Raw genomic sequence first — 22,183 nt, forward strand, 5'->3', positions numbered from 1 at the left:
TGGTGTGTAATGCACCACGCTGAGAATCGGGGTTAGATCTGAAAAACAAAAAACAAACATAAACCCCTCTTCAGTCCTAAATTGCTTTTCCCTGAAGAATTTGCCGATTACGTGGTAATCATTTTTTTTTATTAAAATCCCTTTAAAATTGTAATGAAATGTTATTTATTCTCATTGTTACTTTTTAGAAGCCATTCTTTTGTATTCTGTGTGTTTTAAAGCAGAATCCTGATGTGCTTGAAAATCCCAACCCCCAGCACACAGCTCAGAGGTAAACCACAAGCCCAGTCTTCCAGGGACATGTGCTAGCGCCAGACGTATACACAACCTGAAGTGAAGTCTACACTGCCGGCCAGTAGATGGGCTCAAGGTAACATGTCATTTCACACTAGGATTTATTTCTAATTAGGCACACAAATACTGAGTGACTTTAAAACATTACTTTACTCCAGATGTCTTGTTTTTCCCAAACGCATGGTCTAAACTCACCCTTTTATAGATAGTGTCTGTGAAAACAGTCACAAAATTTCTACTGTGTCCTGCTTCACCACATTGTAGGAAATAGCGCCAATTCTTACTTTGAAACGGCTGCTTGTTCCTGGGGGAAGAGATCATAGAAGCACGAGAGAAGGTGTGTTCCTACTGCTAACTCAATGGCATGGAAGTGGACTGTAAGGCTCTTGTTACAGCAAAGCCCTGTATTTTGATCACCCTGGATTTAAAACACGCCGCATATCCTATATAATAAAAGGGTAATATGCAAATTGACCCTAACGGCAGAACGACCACTGAACCAGTCACTATGAGGCACACTGACCACCTCTTGGTCCCTTCCCCTGGCCGTCAGACACCGATCACCGGATGGTGAACAGGGAATGGGGGGGTGGGTGGTGGGGGGCGGGGCCAGCTGCAGGCAGCTGGGGAAGATGGCCCTGATCGCAGGCCAGGACTAGGGACTGTACCTGCACACAAATTTTGTGCGCCAGGCCTCTAGTTAATAAATAAAAACCCATTTTCCAAATCATACACTACAGAGGACAAAAAAAATAAAGGAATGAAAATACCTAGTAATAGTTTAAATTTACCATATGGGATGAGACATGATCTTTCTTCTGGCTTAGCAAGGAGTCTGTTGTGTTTTGAATAGCTGGGACTTGGGTTCGTATGCAGACAGAATGACCTTTCCTGTGATAGCTCACCACCAAACCTACCCCGAGTTTGCTCAAGGTAACTGAAACCACATGAAATCTCCAAAATGAACCTAATGCAGTAAGTGTGCTGCTGCAGACTGGGCCTGGCCCGGTGGGTTTGCATCTGGCGGGCTGGCGCTGTGCTTGCCTTCCTCTGCTGGGGCAGAGGCCCAGGCCAGGGCATCCTGAAGGCCAACTTCTGATAGTGCCCACTGGTGATGTCACAGCCAGGGCGAGCAGATTGTTGAACCTCAGAGGAAAGGCAGGGGAGGTGGGTGGGTGGGAAGAGATCAAGCAAAGAATTTGTATGCATATATGCAAAACCCATGGGTACAGACAATGGGGTGGAAGGCCTAGGGTGGGGGGTGGGTGTGGGCTAGAAGAGGTTCATGGGGGGGAAAAAGGACATATGTAATACTTTCAACAATAAAGCTAAAACAAAAAAGACTTTGGAAACTGACCATGTGGGTGTTTTGTCTGCACCTGTGGTGGCTGGCCCTTCTGAGGATGGCAGCCACAGCGCACAGGAAGTGGATGGCATTGGAAAAGCATTTGCAGGGAAGCGTCATTTCTCTTGGACAAAGAGGTTTGGTCACTGCCAGGCGGCAGTTACCCAAATGAAGCCTCGCTTGCCTTACAAGTGAGTTGAGGAAAGGGCCTGGTTAAAATGTGGGGTATAAAGTTCCAGCAAGCTACATGTTTTGTCCCAAAAAAGTAACCCATATCCCCAGATCACCAGGCTTCTGAGGCCTGACCTTCCTGTTCCAGGTTGAGGATGAAATCAACATGTGTTCAGGCCTCAGCAGATCATGCCACAGCCCTTCAGCCGCACAGGGACTCTGTAATCACTCACTCAAGAATAAAGTCGTGTGAACTGTGAAGTAATGAAATACTACCATTCTCACCATGAATTATGGAATGCCAGCTTTATCATAAACATGATTCGGGCAGTGCCATGAATGCAGACCACACTGAGACATGGAATGAATAGCTGTGCTTTTTTAGGGTTTTTATATAAACACACCTTCCCCCGGTAGAATGGTGCACCCCACCACAAAGCGTAGCAAAACCAAAGGGGATGTCAGCCAAGTGTCGGATTTGCAGGCCAATTTCTAGTTGTTTGCCAGCTGGCTTCACTGTCCCACCACAGGCCCAAGCCATTCTGCAGTCACACTGAGTGGTGGGACCAGCACTCTGAGGAAGGAGGCATTACCTAAGGTGGAGGGTCTTCCTGCATCACTGACATGTACATTGCTACCATATTTGGTTAAAGGGTTTCAACTCCATACTCTCTCCTTAGTGTATATATAGAATTCAATAATGAGTGTATAGAATTCAATAATTTTATTAAAAAGAAGAAAATATAGAGAAAAAGCTAAATGAAGTCAAATTTATTTATTATTTTTTATCATCCAACAAATAGGGAAAAATTTATACTGATAATAAAGATAAATGACAATCTATTTTTCAAAATTTACACAATGTCATGAAATTTATTTATCTAACTTTTAATAAGGGAAAGCTGAATTTGGTTTACTAACTTAAGAAGTAGTGTTATAAAAAATTTCATTTTATTCTCCTTCAGTTCCAGAGAGTTCCACTCTTTATAATATTTATTAATAACACCAGGAAAAATCAGGAAATTTCTTTTTAAGGTCATTTTCTATATCAACCTTTCTTTTCAAGTTTCATAAATGAACTACTTAAAATTCACTCTTGGCAGTCTCAAAAATACACATCACATCTCTTGAATCATATTTCTATAATAAAATTCCAAAGTAAATAAGTTTTAACTTATTTTCAACAGATGTAACACATATTTTATACACACATTTTCATTTAAAATTAAGATGTTTGGCACAGAATCCCAAGCCTGTAGTTTTCAAATTGTGTCTCCATTGCTTTCCACTGACCAACTAGGGAGCTTTTGGAAGGAAACCGTGCTCTCAATGGCCTGCGTCTTGTGTGTGTGAACACTCCCCTCGGCCTCCCACCCGCACCCTACCAGTGTTCCCAGCCTCAGAGCATGAGAAGAAAGGCTAGAATAGTTACTTCTGCACATCGGTGGGGGAGGAAGATGGGGAGAGAAAGCCACTGCCAAGGGTTTCTAAGTGCTGTGTCTTTTTAAATGTATGCATATCTTCTATCAGTAATACTGTGGCCACACGTACCCTTTGCTGTACCTCCAAGTGTGGCTTAATTTCATGTCCAAACCTAGACATTTAGAATCTTGTTCCAGCCACGTTTTAAAGAGGGTTGTTTTTTTCCAGAAAAAAAGTCAGTCCAATAAAATCTGCAGTATAAGAGACAGAAACTCAAGTCATCATTAATGCTTATGTCCCACTGCTTGCTCTTCCTGCTGTGCTTTTAAAAGTAGTCAGGTGAGTAGAATCAATTTTTATATGACGAATTGAGTTACCACTTTATTTGGGGCAGGGGGTAAAAAACGAGTGCAAAATAACAGATCTCCCACATTCTCCAAAGTGCTTCCTGCCTGAATAAAATTCAACCCTGAAGTCTAACCAACTTGTTAAACACTGGAATACTGTTAATATAAACTTTCAACCTTGTCTGCTAAAGCCTCTGGATTCAAAGTTATCCAATGCTCTACAGAAAAATTCCGAAGCAGATGGTCATAGGTGGGCGTGAAGGGGACTCTCCTGCCTCCTCCTCCTCCCAGCATCTCACACTGTAACCTGCCCACATATTTCAGCAGGTGCTGCCCTGCTCCCCACTCGCCAGAGGCCCCACAGTGTAGCTTCATGGAAGCTGCCACCCTGTCTGTCAACACACAAACTGGTGTCACCCACAGACTATCTCTTTGCACCATTGACACACGAAGAGGCGATGGAATCCATATGTCACCCCAACACACGTAGAACGAGGAACAAATAAAAACCAGCTGATTTTCATTCTTCCTGGGCGGGGCATGGAGCCAGTCCCCAGCTGCTCGTGAGCTCAGGATGGAGCCGGGAGGCTGGGCTCTGCGCGATGGCCACCAGGAGCCCTGGCCACCAGGAGCGCCGGCCACAAGGAGCCCCAGCCACAAGGAGCCCCGGCCACCAGGAGCCCTGGCCACCAGGAGCGCCGGCCACAAGGAGCCCCAGCCACAAGGAGCCCCGGCCACCAGGAGCCCTGGCCACCAGGAGCGCCGGCCACAAGGAGCGCTGGCCACAAGGAGCCCCGGCCACCAGGAGCCCTGGCCACCAGGAACCCCCTGGCCACCAGGAGCCCTGGCCACCAGGAGCCACGGCCACCAGGAACCCCCTGGCCACCAGGAGTCCCGGCCACAAGGAGTCCCGGCCACCAGGAGCCCCGGCCACCAGGAACCCCCCGGCCACCAGGAGCCCCGGCCACCAGGAGCCCCGGCCACCAGGAACCCCCCGGCCACCAGGAGCCCCGGCCACCAGGAACCCCCTGGCCACCAGGAGCCCCGGCCACCAGGAACCCCGGCCACCAGGAGCCCCGGCCACCAGGAACCCCCTGGCCACCAGGAGCCCCGGCCACCAGGAACCCCCTGGCCACCAGGAGCCCCGGCCACCAGGAGCCCCGGCCACCAGGAACCCCGGCCACCAGGAGCCCCGGCCACCAGGAACCCCCCGGCCACCAGGAGCCTCGGCCACCAGGAACCCCCTGGCCACCAGGAGCCTCGGCCACCAGGAACCCCGGCCACCAGGAGCCCCGGCCACCAGGAACCCCCTGGCCACCAGGAGCCCCGGCCACCAGGAACCCCCTGGCCACCAGGAGCCTCGGCCACCAGGAGCCCCAGCCACCAGGAACCCCCCGGCCACCAGGAGCCTCGGCCACCAGGAACCCCCCGGCCACCAGGAGCCCTGGCCACCAGAAGCCCCGGCCACAAGGAGCCCCGGCCACCAGGAGCCCTGGCCACAAGGAGCCCCGGCCACAAGGAGCCCCGGCCACAAGGAGCCCTGGCCACAAGGAGCCCCGGCCACAAGGAGCCCCGGCCACCAGGAGCCCTGGCCACAAGGAGCCCCGGCCACAAGGAGCCCCGGCCACCAGGAGCCCTGGCCACCAGAAGCCCCGGCCACAAGGAGCCCTGGCCACCAGGAGCCCTGGCCACAAGGAGCCCCGGCCACAAGGAGCCCCGGCCACCAGGAGCCCTGGCCACCAGGAGCCGCCGCTGCTCCTCGGGAAGATCTTCAGAGTATTTTTAGGGCCATTCACTTAAAAACTGACCACAGATAAACATACTTTTTCATAAATAAAATTTGAGGCATATGCATATATTAAAATTTTCACCGACAAGGGTGAGCTAAAAATGTCAAATTCAGTCATTCAAGTTCAATGAAGGCACACATTTTTTTACTCAGCTCTGCAAAGACTACAACTGCTTGCAACTCATAAAAGACATGTCATGGGGCTTTTTCTCGTTGGTTTTCCTCTTCTTGGGATAAGCAACCGTCCAGTTAATCAAGGGCATGACTCCACCAACCAGGAGGAGGGTGGACCTGGGTCCCTGCGTCTGTTGGGAGCAGTGACAGCAGCGATGCTGGCTGCCTGGACCTTTCCCGCTAGGGCCGCTCACTCCCCCAGCGAGCCTTGCGGCCTCCAGGCTCCGAGGCCCTTCGGACCAGCCTGGGGGGCGGCCTGGGTCGCTGGCTCTCAGTCGTGAGGCCCTCCCGCCCCGGGCCTAGCTGGCCGTGGGGTAGCAGGGGCTGCCGCAGCGCGCCGGGGGTCTGCGTGGCCCCCTCCCTGCGGTGGGGCGCCAGGGTGCAGGGCTGCCCGGCCGCATCGATGTCCACCTCGTTCTTCCACTCCATCCTGCAGGCCTGGGGCGCTTTCTGTGAGAACTGCTCTGGCAAGAAGCGCCTCGCACGGGGCTTCAAGTTGAGGACAGTGGTCCCGGCATCTGCATCCGAATCACTGCTGTTGCCACCTGCACGGAGCAGAAAGTCAGCAGGGAATGTGCTTCAGAGGAGGGGCTGGACGGCAGTGGTAAGGGGTCTGCGGTCGGGTCGCAGCGCGAGGCAGGCTCCCTCCCGACTCCCACTGAAAGCTGGGCACCTACCTGAACCCCCAGCCCTCGGGCCACACCTGGGCATTCCGCAGATGGTGAGGAGCTCTGGCACTGACTTCAGCTCGAGCTACACCCACCTATGAACCTCGCCTTCACGTCACCCATCTCAGATGAAGGGACTGAGGCTCGGGTGTCAGTGTGGTGGAGCCTGTTGGCACTGAGGGCGGCTGGGGCTGTGCACCACCTGCCCTGGGACCTGCCCCTGGACCCGCCCAGGGACCGCCCAGGGACCCGCCCCAGGACCCTGCCCCAGGGACCTGCCCTGGGACCCACCCCAGGGACCTGCCCTAGGGGGCTCCGCCCAGCGCAGGGAGACATGAGAGTTAGCTGCTATCAGGAAGATCTTGCCTTGACCTGATCTCATGTACAGCCTTGTTCATTCTCTTCATATTTTTACAAAAGGGTCAAAACAGAGTGAGGCCTTTCCCGCTAGGGCCGCTCACTCCCCCAGCCAGCCTTGTGGCCTCCAGCCTCTGAGGCCCTTCGGACCAGCCTGGGGGACAGCCTGGGTCGCGAGCTCTCACTTTCGTGGGGCCCACTTTCCGAACAGAGGGAGGAATTAAGATTAGAACCAGCTCTGTCAAAACTGGGATCTTGGACTACTGGATCCTCCACTACTGGGGTCCTGGACTATTGGGGTCCTGGACTACTGGGGTCTTCCACTGCTGGATTTCTCTACTGCTGGGGTCCTGGACTGCTGGGGTCCTCCACTGCTGGGGTCCTCTACTGCTGGGGTCCTGGGCTGCTGGGGTCCTGGGCTGCTGGAGTCCTCCACTACTGGGGGTCCTGGACTATTGGGGTCCTCCACTGCTGGAATCCTCCACTACTGGGGGTCCTGGACTACTGGGGTCCTGGACTGCTGGGGTTTTCCACTGCTGGGATCCTCCACTGCTGGGGTCCTCCACTACTGGGGGTCCTGGACTACTGGGGTCCTCCATTACTGGGGTCCTGGACTATTGGGGTCCTCTACTGCTGGGATCCGCCTTCCCTCTCATTTCACACCTCAGCCTCCACACACAGGCCATCCTTAGACTTTCCTCTTCTTGGTTAAATAAATAAACAAGGATAAAAGGTGGGATATTGTTGTTACATCTACATTTTAAGAACATGATATCCTAACATATTTCTTCTGGGGTTTCACAGAAAATGGCTTGGAATCTACATAAAGGTATCATAAAATAAAGAGATATAAGACTTTATGTCAAAGTTTAAATAATTACAGAAATAAAATATATGGTTGCTTTATGAAAATATATTACAATTACTCTAAAAATTAAACACACCTTTGCACATTTACAGCTTTTCTGTTTACCTGTTCACTAACCACATGGTAATAGTATTTGCTTTTGCTATATCAAATAGAATCATTATGAAAAATAACTGATTGAATTCTTGAATGTGCACAGAACTCCATTCAAAAAGGCTGCAATGCTAATAAAGGCCACCGTATTGTTACTTTAGATTTGCAAACTATTGAGCTCATTGTGCGTAATGAAGCAGAATAGAAACACCTTCATCTCTGCTCCAGCTGTGCTCATTACCTGCATTAGAAACATTCCTTTTCTTCTGCAGCTTTTCTGGCAGCTTTGTATTTTTGGGTAAGGACAGGTACCTGGAGGCTGACGTGGAAGCCTGTACAACAAACAGAAAACCTTAGACTATGCAGATGGCATTCATTAGAAGTTTAAAATATTATGACAAACTTTAATAAAGTGTAACATGTTCATTCTCAATGCCAAAATTACTTTGTGAAGGGCTTTAGGGAAGGGGAAGAAAATCCCTAGCAATTTAAAATCACTAAAACTCTTCTAACATATAGAAGAAGCCAGGAGGAAAAAAATAAAAAAGGAAATAAAGTGGGGTGGGACCATTTGGAACAAGACATGAAAATCACTGTGTTTTCTTAAGGAAAAGAGACCAAACCACCTATTTATGATAATATTAGCGAAAAAGCCTCAGGACTGATAGGTATGCAGGAGAAGATAGATAAAAAATTGTAGCATATTTTCGTTTTATTTACTTGAATGCCTTAAAAATGATAGAACAAAAAGCATTACTATAGCTAATTTGCTGACATTTTCATTGCCATTGTCTTTAATGTTTAATCAATGCTGCCACATTGAACACAAAGATAAAGATAATTTTGTTCAAACATAAAATTTTTATCTCCGATAACCAAATACAGAATATTATAAAAAATAAGACCTAGCTGGCATGGCTCAGTGGTTGAGCATTGATCTATGAACCAGGAGGTCACAGTTTGATTCCCGGTCAGGGCACATGCCCGGGTTGTGGGCTCGATCCCCAGTGTGGGGTGTGCAGGAGGCAGCTGATCAATGATTTTCTCTCATTATTGATTTCTCTCTCTCTCCTTTCTGTTTGGAAATCAATAACATATATCTATATATATAAAAAGGCAGCTAGCGTAATGGCCATAATGACCTAACAACTGGTTGCTAAGATGCCCACTGTGGCCAGTGAACCGGCCCGATCAGGGGGTGGGGCTGGTGGACAACCTCACAGACCCTCCCCACTGCCGGCCTGCCCCTGATTGGACTCTCCCACCCCGATCAAGAGCAGGGCCTGCCGGCCAAATGCCTCCTTTCTTCCCCCCTGGCCTGCCACACCCCCAATCAGCCTGCCCTGATAGGCCTGCAGCCTCTCCCCCTGGCCGGCCCACCCCTAATCGCACCCCCCACCCCAATAGGGGGTGGGGCTGAGTGGCCAACCTCCTTCAGCCCCTCCCACTGGCCAGCCATGCCCCCGATGGGCCCCCACTACCCTGATCAGCCCACAGCTCCCCCTGGCCAGCACCACCCCTAATCACCACCCCACCTCAATGGGGGAGTGGGTCTGGCCAGCCAATCTCCTGCAGCCCCTTCCCCCTCCCAGGCCCACCCCAGGTTGGCCCCCCCACCCTGATCAGGGGCAGGGCTGGCCAGCCAACCACCCTTGGCCCCTCCCCCAGGCTGTTGGCCCCTGATTGGCACCCTCACTCACCCCATTTGGGGGCAGGGCCAGCTGGCCCACTGCCCACAGCCTCTCCCCATGGCTGGCCCCACCACCAATCAGCCTCCCAACCCCAATCAGGGGTGGGGCCCACTGGCCAATGGCCCACGGCCCCTTCCCCCAGGCAGCCTGGCCCTGATCCAGGGCCCTGATTGGGCTCCTATCTGGGCGGGCTGGCCGGCCAACCTCCCGCCATCTCCTCCTCCCGACAGACCCAGCCCTGATCCACCCTGATTGGGGCCAGGCCGGCCAGACACCACCCATGCACAAATTTGTGCACTGGGCCTCTAGTCCTATCTAATAAAGAGGAAATGTGCTAATTGATCCTCACGCTGTTGCAAAGATGGTAGCACCCACAGCCAATAAGGAGGGAATATGTGAATTGACTGCCACGCCCTCAAAGATGGTGGCACTCACAGCCAATAAGAAGGGAATATGCTAATTGATGGCCCCACCCTCAAATATGGTGGTGCCCACATCCAATAAGGAGGGAATATGCTAATTGACTGCCAGGCCCTCAAAGATGGTGGTGTTCAGTTCCCTCAGCCCTGCCGGGGCAGCAGGCGCATGGCAAGGCTGGGTCCACCCCTAGGTGGGCCCAGCTGCTCCGCACACCTGCCTCTGAAGTCCCTCAGTCCCCTCAGCCTCCCAGGGCTGGCCTGAGGTGCAGGCAAGCCTAGGATGGTGGCTGCCCAGCTGCCCAGGGCTGTGTGAGGCTCAGGTAACCAGGGCTGGCTGAGGCTTGAGCTGCCAGCATTGGCAGCAGCAGAGGTGTGATGAGGCATCGCCTTCCCTTGATCACTGGGTCACCTCCCATCCCTGAGGGCTCCCGGACTGTGAGAGGAGGCAGGCCGGGCTGCGGGATCCCCTGCTCCAGTGCATGAATTTTCATGCACCGGGCCTCTAGTCCTATATAATAAAGGGGTAGTATGCAAATTGACCCTCACACCCTCGCACAAGATGGTTGCCCCCATGTGGTCAAAGATGGCCACCACAAGATGGCCGGCAGGGAAGGGTAGTTGTGGGCGATCAGGCCAGCAGGAGAGGGCAGTTAGAGGTGACTAGGTCGGCAGGGGAGGGCAGTTGGGGGGGAACCAGGCTTGCAGGGGAGGGCAGTTGGGGGCAATCAGGCCAGCAGGGGAGCAGTTAGGCATCGATCAGGCTGGCAGGGGAGTGGTTAGGGGGTGATCAGGCTGGCAGGCAGGCGAGTGGTTGGGAGCCAGTAGTCCCAGATTGTGAGACTATGGGCCTAAACCGGCAGTCGGACATCCCCCAAGGGGTCCCAGATTGGAAAGGGTGCAGGCTGGGTTGAGGGACATCCCCCACCCCCCCAGTACACAAATTTCATGCACCGGGCCTCTAGTATTTATATAAAATAAGATGCATGCCTGCTGTGGTAAATTAAGCAATCATGATAAAATGGCTTTTCCAATCTATTGACAATGCATTGGACCTATTAAAACGTTGAGCCAACTGTGCTGTGAACTTACTCCCAGCCACTGGCCTTTCTCGGTCAGCATGCGGGCTGCCACCTTCCCCTACAGCCTCTTCCTGGAAGCTCAAATATTACCTTCCAAATGAAGCCTGCATGCTGTTTAAAATTGTAACTTGTGTGACCCTCCCAACTTCATTCTTTGGCTATTTTTAATTTTTCCATAGCACTTGACTTCTTTATAACATAACATAGCATAACATAACATAACATAACATAACATAACATAACATAACATAACATAACATAACATCTTATAACACGAATTCGTGCACCTTGAAAGGAACTGTGGGCCTTGAGGCTGCAGTGGGCACAGGGGTGGGTCTTAGTCCATCCTCCATGCCCCTGTCCTGCTCCTCCCGCTGTGGCCCTTGGTTCCCCGTCTGCTGGCAGAACCACTCCTGCCGCTGCTGCTGTGCCCATGCACTGATGGCGCTGGCCCTGTAGAGTGATTGAGGCCAGGGCCTTCAGCAGGTGCAAGCGGGGCTGGCACTGTCAGTGGGTGGAGTGGCAGCTGCTGCTCTGATCACCCCTCAGGAGCAGGGGGAGGTGGAGAAGCTCTTGGGGCAATTGGGGCTGGCAGCTGCCGCTTGCACCTGCTGATGGCACTGAGCGATCGGGACTGGCACTGGGCACCGGCAGCGGATGCCGGCAGCGGATGTGAGCAGCAGCTCCAGCGCTGACAGCGGGTGTGAGCACTGGGTGGGACTGTGGCGTGTGGGAGCAAAGAACTTTCAGTAACCACCAGAAGCTCACCCCAATGACAGCGACAGGTACCCCACCTTGGTCTGGCACCCCTGCTCACCTCCTCCACCATACTGCCACAGCTGGTGCCTGCTATGTTCTGCGTTTTGCCGCCTGCTGCCGATGCCCGCCATGTTCCATGTGCACTCCTGGTGACTAGCGCATGTCATAGCGACTGGTTGTTCGATTGTTCTGCCATTCAGTCTATTTGCATATTAGCCTTTTATTATATAGGATTTGCTTATTCTGTCTGTTGGTGACCACATTCCCCCTGACGAGGATATGAATTCTACAAGCATAGGAATCTTTATGTTTTGTTTACCAATGGATCCCCAGTGCCTAGATCAGGGGTGGGCAAACTTTTTGACTCGAGTGCCGCAATGGGTTCTTAAACTGGACTGGAGGGCCGGAACAAAAGCATGGATGGAGTGTTTGTGTGAACTAATATAAATTCAAAGTAAAGGAGTGGAGGGGAGGGAGAGCAAGAGAACCCTCCGCTCTTTCGGCTCCGTGGGCCGGATAGAACAGCCGAACGGGCCGGATCCGGCCCGCGGGCCGTAGTTTGCCCACGGCTGGCCTAGAACCATGTGAGGAACACAACAGGTGCTCACAAAACCTCTAAAAGACTTTTAAATTCTCTCTCTCCCAGGATTCCTGCGAATCAACCCTCAACAGAGCTTCCATAGCCCCGACGCCCTTACCCTGCGCTCCCGACTCAAGCTGCTGTCTTTCCGAATGCTCTCTCGCAAACTGTGCCTTCGGCGGATCAGAATCTCCTTGGCTTGTCTCTCACTCGTGTCAGCCGTCAGATTGTGTCTGTTGTATGACAAAGTCTGAAATAAAAACACAAGCGACACTTTATAAAAACAACAATAACAAAAAACTGATCACTGCCCCAGAAATTCCAAAACTTTACTACATTTCTTTGGCACATCATCTCAGCGAGGTACTTAACAACACATTTTGAAAGAATTTGTCTTCTAATAAAGCCGAGAAAAATGATTGAATTTATTAAATGCCTTTGTCTACCTTGAAGGACCTTGTATGTATTTACCCATCATTATCGGTTGGGGAAAAAATACAAGTCTGCTTTATCCATCCTCCGTGGAACAGCAATTACTGGCATAAAAACAAACCACTCTGAGCCACTTGGTGGGGCCATGTCCTCTGATTAATCAAAGGAGGCACAGTTTTTTCCAGCGGCTGAAGGCTGAGCAAGCTGCTGCTACCGCCTACAATACTCATGACCTCGTCTTTGAAGCTGTGAAATGTCTCAAGGTGGGCTGTCCATGGCAGACGTTTTAGTTTATAAGCTATATAGAAATCTGTTCCTAAAACAAACTGTAATTGGTAATCAGGCTCATTTTCTGATAGAATTAATGTATACTTCTTGGGAATATTCCTGTGACCAGGCTGTATTAGGCCTAGTGGAAATGTGCTCAATTCCTGCCTTGGGAAATGTGCCATTGAAGGCTAACAAAATAATACAATCATGAAATTAAGTACTAAATGTATGCGGTACAGCACACACTCATTTAAAAATAAGGTTGGGAATAATATGTAAGGTGTTGGGGAACCTTAAAAATGGAAGAATATGGATCAATGGAGCTGATAGGAAGCAGCAGTGGAGACAGGAAGAGAGCCCCCCAGGCTAGGAAGGAAGACAGAACCTGTACTCTGTAAGGGTTTGGGGTGGGTGCTGGAGGGAGGGAGGCTTGGCAATAAGGATGGAAAAAGTGGAACCTGGAAATCGAGATCCCAGGTTCTGAAAAAACAGTTTAGCCTGGAAGCCACAATTGTTTTGTTTCATTTTTTAATCCTGGGCACTTCCAAGCCCAATACAAAGAGGAGGAATCTGCAGATCTCTCTGTAGCTCCTGCTGGGTGGCCCTAGACAGTGGCTGACTTTGCACCTCCCTGGAGACCCAAGAGCCAGTGTACCCAGTGGTCAGTGTGAGACCATACCAGATTACAACCCTATACATCCACAAGCAACACACTCAAGAGGCAGACTCAGTGAGCACCAAAGCCCCACTGAAGCAAGTCCTGCTCCATAGGGGTGTCTCCTGCACAGCATCTCTCTCACTGTAGTCACAGCTGGTCTTCACAGCCAGTTGGCCTGGAGGTCAATTCCTCCCAGTGAGGCCAATAGCAATCAAGGCTCAACTACAACAAGGTTGTGCTCACAGCCCACAAAGGGGTGCACTTAGTGTGCCCAGCTCAGGTGACTGGGGAGGCTGAGTTACTGGGCCCTATAAGACACCTACCACACAAGGCCATTCTACCAACTCAAGGAGACATAGCAGCTCTATCCAATACATAGAAACAAACGCAGGGAAGCAGCCAAAATGCAGAGACAAAGAAACACATCACAAAAGAAGGAAAATTAATGGATACAGAGTTCAAAACCATGGTTATAAGGTTACTCAAAGATCTTCATGACACCTTCAAAGAACTTAGTGAGATTTTGAAGGATCTTAGTGAGAATGCCAAATGCATCAGTCAGAAATTAAGCATACAGTAACTGAAATAAAGAATAATTTACAGGGATTCAACAGTAGAGGATTCTGAGAATCAAGTCAACAGTTTGAAATATGAGGAAGCAAAAAACACCCAATCAGAACAGCAAAAAGAAAAAAGAATCCAAAAATATGAAGATAGTGTAAGGAGCCTTTGGGACAACTTCAAGCATACCAACAGTCACATTATGGGGGTTCCAGAAGAGAGAGAGTGAGCAAGATATTGAAAACCTATTTGAAGAAATAATGACAGAAAACCTCCCCTACCTGGTGAAAGAAATAGACTTACAAGTCCAGGAAGCACAGAGAGTCCCAAACAAGAGGAATCCAAAGAGGACCACACCAAGACACATCATAATTAAAATGCCAAGGGCAAAAGACAAAGAGAGAATCTTAAAAGCATCAAGAGAAAAGCAGTTAGTTACCTACAAGGGAGTGCCTATACAAGTGTCAGCTGATTTCTCAACAGAAACTATGCAGGCCAGAAGGGAGTGGCAAGAAATATTCAAAGTGATGAATAGCAGGGACCTACAACCGAGATTACCCAGCAAAGCTATTATTTAGAATTGAAGGTCAGATACGCCTCCCTCAACTCTAGCCTGTGCTCCCTCTGCTATCACCATCTCTCCTTGGAGACTTCGCAAGGTTCACATTTATCATGTATCTCATCAGAACCCAGCAAAGGCTCTCTGATTTCTGCCAGACAAGTTCAGGGTCTTGCCATGGCCTGAAAGGTCCCTAACATCTTCTTCCTCTTGGTTTTCTGCCCTTGTTCCCTCAGTTCTGCCAACACTCAGCCCCCAGCCGTGACTGCCTCAGCCCCTGGCTCCCTGCCCTCTGTTCCTTCAGGGCTTGCTGAGGAGCCCTTGTCTGAGACCACATCCCTCTCTGGTGTGGCTCGGCCAGGACCCTTGTGCAGGTGTCACGCAGAGGAGGCAACTGCTCACTCTGTGCTGTGGCCTCAAGGCCCACTCAGCACTCTGACTGAAGGGCTATCTATGTGATCACGGAAGTATCTTTTCCCTCTTGTTGGCTATAACTCCTAGTGTAACTCTTCTTGTTCTCCTTGCACCAAGGGCAGTGCTGGCACAGGATAGGTGCTCTGCTGGTGCTGCCTGCTGGGTGGTCACCTCTGCCAGATGGGAAGCCCCTGGCGATACCTGCCCAGTTCCAGGCTCCAGCGTTGTTGACGGCTCTGTGGTGTGAGCACACAGGCAGCTAATGGCCTTCCCTCCTCCCAACACAGGCCTGTGCTGTCTCCAGGGCACCATGAATGCCATCGTTGCCCTCTGCCACTTCTGTGAGCTCCATGGCCCCCACACTTGCTTTTGCATGGAGCTTCTACACGCCTTTCTTCCAAAGGGGGCTGGGGACAGCCCTGGTCAGGGAGAGCAGGCCAAGGAGGAGGAGGGTGGCATCCAGATGAGCAGTGGGATCTGCAGGCACAGCCCAGTGGAAGGGGCCAGAACAGAGTCCAGCCGCCCGGGACCCAAGATGTTGGACATGTGTGTGGTCTGCCCTGGCCGTGAAGGCCCTATCTTCTTTGGGGACGAGCAACATGGGTTTGTGTTCAGCCACAACTTCTTCATCAAAGACAGCCTGGCCCGGTACTTCCAGTGCTGGTATAGCATCACCACCATCATGATGGACCCATCTACCTCATCAACTCCTAGCCCTTCCTGCTTGGGAAGACCTGCGGGATCATCAATGAACTCCAGGGCAAGGCGCTTAAGAGCAAGAGGCTTGAGGGGCTTCAGGTTCAGCTTTCTCTTGGTGAGAGCACATGACAGCTCTGTTCTGAGGCTCCTGAAGGCGTGCGGCAGCTGCTGACAGAGAAGCTCCTCCTGGGGGACACCCCCCTACCCCCCTGGACACCTTGGTCCATATGGAGAAGCTCGTGGATTTAGAAGAGGAATCAGAAAGCTGGGACAACTCTGAGGCTGAAGAGGAAAAAGCTTCTTTCTGTCTTGCCAGAGGGTGTGGAAGGGCAGGAGCTGACCAAATGCCCCACAGGTTCCTCACTCTCAGACTGTGAGAGCTGGCAGCCCCAAAAGCTGTCCCTTTAAGTCCCTTCGGCACATGAAACAGCAAAGTGAAGGTCCTTTTCAAATTCACCAAGTTGGACAGTCTGCCCAAAGAGGACACGCGGAAGCTCCTGAGTACTCTCAGAGCGTCTGAGGAGGACAACGTCAAACTGCTCGAGTTCTGGATGACAGGCCTGAGCAAAACCTACAAGTCCCACCTCATGTCCACGGTCCGGAGCCCCCCGGCCACAGAGCCTCGTAATTGACCCACCATGGAAGTCTGTCTGGGATGCCTTCTGGGAAGTGGTGATGGCCATCCTTGCCATTGCACTCAAAGATTGGGTGTCTGGTGGCCGTCATAGGCTGTCCCATCCTGCACTGCTGGCACGGAGCTGTGTCCTAGCTGGGAATGTGAACTGTTGGGGCTGAACTATGCCTGTGTGTGGGATTTGGGTGTGGTGAGTTCTTGGGATCATCCCACTAGCTGTTTCCATTGCTCCAGCCTGAAGAGGACCATGGGAGACTTGTGACAAGGACAGGCCCCTGCATCAGTGCACCCCTGTGAGAGAAGACTAAGGAAGCTGTGTCTCCTATCTCATGGACTTAGATCTCAACTTTTATAGGAAGACATGTCAAGCCAGTCCTGACCTGGGTATTTTAGCCACAGTATCATACTTTCTTTTGAGGTTAACATTAAAAAATTTCTGTTCTAAAATGCAGCAAGAGTTGTCCAGGTATTAAATGCACGCATGTAGTATTGCTACAGTTGTGAATTTTCAAGACAGGTGCTGATCCTTAGTCATTTTTAGTAACCTGGTTTTGAGTTAGGGCTCTAGGACAGGTTTTCAGAGTAAAGAGGAGGTGTTCCTCATTGGTGGATCCTTGGGAACTCAAGTTCTGAAGTCATGTGACTACCAAGTCTTCTGGCCATGCTCTCCTGGTATTGCTTTGAAATTACCCTATAGTTTGAGGTCAAGCCCCTGGTCTTTGTTACACAAAGATGACACTTTGCCGAAATGTTCAGTGGAGCCATTTGACTTGCCTAGCTCACTGTGTATGATTCCACATCACTTTGTTTTTATTGCTTCTTTACACATTCACATTTGGATGCAGTTAACCTTCAGAGCATGGTGATTTAAATTAAGATCATTTCATCCTCTCAGTGGGCATTTTTGATAAGGGTTCATGGTTTGAAGGGATTTTCCAGCAGTTTTGCTGATTTGTTTAGTTTTTTGTTCATTTATATTTAACATGAAGACTAAGTATATGACTAGATATCTGTAGTATGTAAGAATATTGAAACAATAAATCTGTATTTTTATAAGTAAAAAAAAGAATTGAGGGTCAGCTAAAGAGCTTCACAGACAAGAAAAAGCTAAAGGATTTCACCACTACCAAACCAGTATTACATGAAATGTTGAAGGGTATTCTTTAAAAAGAGGAAGAAGAAGATAAAAAATATGAACAATAAAAAGGCAATAAATACATATCTATCAATAATCCTATATAATAAAAGGGTAATATGCAAGTCGACTGAACGGCAGAACGACTGGTCGCTATGATGCACACTGACCACCAGGGGGCAGGCTCAATTCAGGAGCTGCCCATGGTGGTCAGTGTGCTCCCACAGGGGGAGTGCCACTCAGCCAGAAGCCGGGCTCATGGCTGGCAAGTGCAGTGGTGGTGGTGGGAGCCTCTCCCACCTCCGTGGCAGTTGGACATCCCCTGAGGGCTCCCGGACTGCAAGAGGGTGCAGGCCGGGCTGAGGGACCCCCCAAGTGCCTGAATTTTGTGCACCAGGCCTCTAGTTGAATATAAAAATAAAAATAAACAAATAAGAAATCTAATGAACAGAATAAACTGGTGAATAAAATAGAATGGAAGGCATGGAAATGGGACAGACTGATGATTCTCAGAGGGAAGGGGGGTGGGGGACAGGAAGAGATTAAACAAAGATCTTATATGCATACTAGAGGCCCGGTGCACGAATTCGTGCACCAGTGGGGTCACTTGGCCTGGCCTGCGGGATTGGGCCAAAACCTGCTCTCCGACATCCCCTGAGGGGTCCCAGATTGCAAGAGGGCATAGGCCAGGCTGAGGGACCCCACCGGTGCATGATCGGGGCCAGGGAAGGATATGGGAGGTTGGCCAGCTGGGGAGGGACCGTAGGAGGGCTCCAGGGTGTGTCTGGCCTGTCTTGCTCAGTCCCTATTGATTGAACCCCAGCAGCAAGCTAACCTACCAGTCAGACTGTCTGCCCCCCCAGTGGTCAGTGCACGTCACAGTGAGCGGTTGAGAGGCCTTAGCATATTATTAGCATATTACGCTTTGATTGGTTGAACAGCTGACCGGATGACGGGACACTTAGCATATTAGGCTTGTATTATATAGGATATGCATTACTGATGTACACAGATAATAAGGTGGTGAAGGCCTGGGGTGGGGCAGGAATTGGGTGGAGGAGGGCAGTGGGGGGGGGGAAGAGGGACATCTGTAATAATCTCAACAAATAAAGATTTAAGAATTTTTTTTAAAAAGGTGCTTTAGGGAAGAGGTGGAGGAATGAGGAGTAATGTAGGGTGGATTGGGGGCAGTCTTTGGGGAGAACAGCTAGGAAGCTCCAGAGATGACCCAGCAGGAGTGAAGAGGACTCCTAACAAGCAGTGTGGCCCTTGGACCACCTCACCTCCCTGTGCCTCAATTTCTTCATCTGTAAAATGGAGACAATAATAACACTGTTAATTGTAGGATTAAATGAGTTAATGCATATGGTGTGCTGAAATGGGGCTTGGCCAATTGTATGCATTCACTAAGTGTTAGCTATATTATTAGCAAATTATGATAATGAGGTGTTCACAATGGAAATGCAGTTTAAAAAGCGACTCAGATGACACATGAAAAGAAGAAACTATAGCACTTTATGAATAACTATCCAATAGTGCATTTAAGGAAGGTTAAATACATTTTAAAAGTCTTATAAGCCATAAAGGTAGTTCATTAAAAAATAAAAAGAAGGCAATCAATTATTATTTTCACAATTATTTTATACACATGCACACATATATGTGTATATTTCTTTAATTAATTAATCTAATCTAATTTTATTTTTTTGTTAATCCTCACCTGAGGATATTTTTTCCATGATTTTTAGAGAGAGTGGAAGGGAGGGGGAGAGATAGAGAGAGAGAAACATTGATGTGAGAGAGACACATTGATTGGTTGCCTCCTGCACACACCTTGACCTGGGCCAGGGATTGAGCCTGCAACCCAGGTACACGCCTTTGACTGGAATTGAACCCGTGACCCATCATCAGTCCATGGGCCAATGCTCCAATCACTGAGCCAAACTGGCTAGGGCCACATGTGTGTATTTTAAGTCTCAAAGCTCAGAGAGGCAGAACTCCCTGAAGGCTCCCCATGGTGCCTGAATGACAGCGCACTGTGAAATGGGGTCTGAGAGAGAGAAGATGCCTGGGGTGGGACTCAAGATTAGTGTAATGGTGGGACCATATGCACTATAATTGGATAGTACAAAATCAGAAGGCATATTTTTAGTTAAAAGCAAGTAAATATTTTGTTAAATAAATTATTCTCACTCGCTGGCGGATTTGATAGAGATTTCTTGATAATATTTCTCGTATTTCATCCATTTCACCAGCCGTAAGCTTCCTTATTTTTTCTTCATGACAGTCACTGAAAGTTTAGAAAAAGAATGATTTACTGTTCAAAAAATAGTCTTTCTTAAAGACATAATATCATTATCCTAATATATAAAAAGCCAAGGGCCATCACTACCAAAACAATCAGACAGATGACCGAACAGCAGGCTACGTGGGGCAACAAGGCTGGCAGGGGGGTTGGTGAGGGACGACTAAACAACTAAACAGCAGGATGCATGGGGCAACCAGGCCAGCAGGGGGGTTAGTGAGGGACGACCAAACGACTGAATAGCAGGCTGCATGGGGCGACCAGGCTGGCAGGGGGGGCAGTAAGGGGCTACCAGGCTGGTGGGGGGCAGTTGGGGTCGACCTGGCCAGCAGGGGGGGGCAGTTAGAGGTGATCAGGCCAGCAGGCAGAGGCTGTTAGGGGTGATCAGGCTGTCAGGGGGGCATTTAGGGGCAATCAAGCAGGCAGGCAGGTGAGCAGTTAGGAGCCAGCGGTCCCGGATTGTGAGAGAGATGTCTGACTGCCGGTTTAGGCCCAATCCCTGGGATCGGGCCTAAACTGGCAGTTGGACATCCCCCGAGGGGTCCCAGATTAGAGAGGGTGCAGGCTGGGCTGAGAGGACTCCCCACCCCCATGCACAAATTTTGTGCACTGGGCCACTAGTTTAAGAAGAATAGTCTTAATTAAGAATGACACTAGGAATAATTCAACATTTTAAAATAATTTAAAATTCTGAAGTTTTATCTCAGTGCAAGATCACTGAGGACAGGTTTAGTCCTGCACAGGCTTCCAGTCTGCTCATGCGATTGTTTTTAAGGAAGTTAAACTATAGTGGCTTATAATGCTATCGCTTTATTACTTCTAATCCATCATAAAGAAGTAACACAGGATTGTTTTTTCCAACAGAAACTTAATTAGCCATATTTTGCTATCCTGGTCTGCACTTTAAAAACATGTCATTAGATATGTTTGCAAAAACATCATTGATAATATTCATGTATATACATACAGTCCATCCTCATTACTCAGGGATTCCAACAGATTCACCTGCATGGTAAAATGTACTTGGTAAGCACACTGTCATGTTGGGCACCTTCCCAGTCACTGAGGGACCTGTGCAAAGTGGAGAGACATTTGCATGGATTGACATACAGGTTCCCAAATGAGGATGAGATAGCAATGCTTTGCTTTCTGGTTTTAGCTCTGTGCTGTTAAAAACGGTCCTTCTTGTGGTCTATTTAGTGACCAGTTTTCACAGTTCTGAGTTTTGTGTTGGTGGTTTTGCTGTTTTATTTTTTAAAAAAATTTTTTATTGTTATTTTTTTTATTAAGGTATTATATGTGTGCATATCTTACCATTGCCCCTCACCACCCCGCTCCCATACATGCCCTCACCCCCCAATGTTTTGCATCCGTTGGTTATTCCTATATGCATGCATATAAGTCCTTCGGTTAATCTCTTATTCCCCTCCCCCCCCACACTCCCTAACCTTCCCGCTGTAATTTGACAGTCTGTTTGATGCTTTACTGCCTCTGTATCTATCTTTTTGTTCATCAGTTTATGTTTTTTATTATCCACAAATGAGTGAGATCATGTGGTATTTTTCTTTCATTGACTGGCTTATTTCACTTAGCATAATGTTCTCCAATTGCATCCAGGTTGCTACAAATGGTAAGAATTCCTTCTGTTTTATGGCAGCATAGTATTCCATTGTGTAGATGTACCATAGTTTTCTGATCCAGTCATCTGCTGATGGGCACCTAGGCTGTTTCCAAATCTTAGCTATTGTAAATTGTGCTGCTATGAACATAGGGGTGCATATATCCTTTCTGATTGGTGTTTCTAGTTTCTTAGGATATATTCATAGGAGTGGGATTACTGGGTCAAATGGAGTTCCATTTTCAGTTTTTTGAGGAAACTCCATATTGTTCTCCACAGTGGCTGCACCAGTCTGCATTCCCACAAGCAGTGCACGAGGGTTCCTTTTTCTCCGCATCCTCGCCAACACTTGTCATTTGTTGACTTGTTGATGATAGCCATTCTGACAGGTGTGAGATAGTATGGCATTGTCGTTTTGATTTGCATCTCTCAGGTAATTGGTGACTTTGAGCACTTTTTCATGTGTCTCTTGGCCTTCCTTCTGTCTTCTTTTGAAAAGATTCTATTTAGGTCCATTGCCCATTTTTTTATTGGATCATTTATCTTCCTTTTATTAAGTTGTATAAGCTGCCTATAGATGTTGGAGATTAAACCTTTATCAGTGATAACATTTGCAAATATGTTCTCCCATACAGTGGGGTTTCTTGTTTTGTTGATGGTTTCTTTTGCTCTGCAAAAGCTTTTTATTTTGATGTAGTCCCATTTGTTTATTTTCTCTTTGGCTTCCATTGCCCTAGGGGCAGTATCAGTGAAGAAGTTCTTTCGGCATATGTCTGAGATTTTGCTGCCTGTGGATTCCTCTAGTATTTTTATGGTTTCCCGTCTTATGTTTAAGTCCTGTA

At 49.1% G+C, this 22,183-nt stretch overlaps 1 protein-coding gene across 1 annotated transcript in view; it reads right to left on the minus strand.

Annotated features, from left to right (window-relative positions):
• Positions 1-4,130: 4,130 nt before the first annotated feature.
• SLC9A2 (solute carrier family 9 member A2) overlaps positions 4,131-22,183 on the minus strand; it is a 139,270-nt gene continuing 121,217 nt past the window's right edge. Inside the window, exons 9-12 of the mRNA XM_080686980.1 lie at positions 19,612-19,708; positions 12,175-12,306; positions 7,770-7,860; positions 4,131-6,087 (exon numbers count right to left, since the gene is read on the minus strand). Of these exons, the coding sequence (XP_080543106.1) occupies positions 5,723-6,087; positions 7,770-7,860; positions 12,175-12,306; positions 19,612-19,708 (685 nt within the window). The 3' untranslated portion in view covers positions 4,131-5,722. The remainder of the gene's footprint in view (positions 6,088-7,769; positions 7,861-12,174; positions 12,307-19,611; positions 19,709-22,183) is intronic.

Source organism: Plecotus auritus, assembly GCF_963455305.1.
Source record: "Plecotus auritus genome assembly, chromosome: 8".
Classification (NCBI taxonomy): domain Eukaryota; kingdom Metazoa; phylum Chordata; class Mammalia; order Chiroptera; family Vespertilionidae; genus Plecotus; species Plecotus auritus.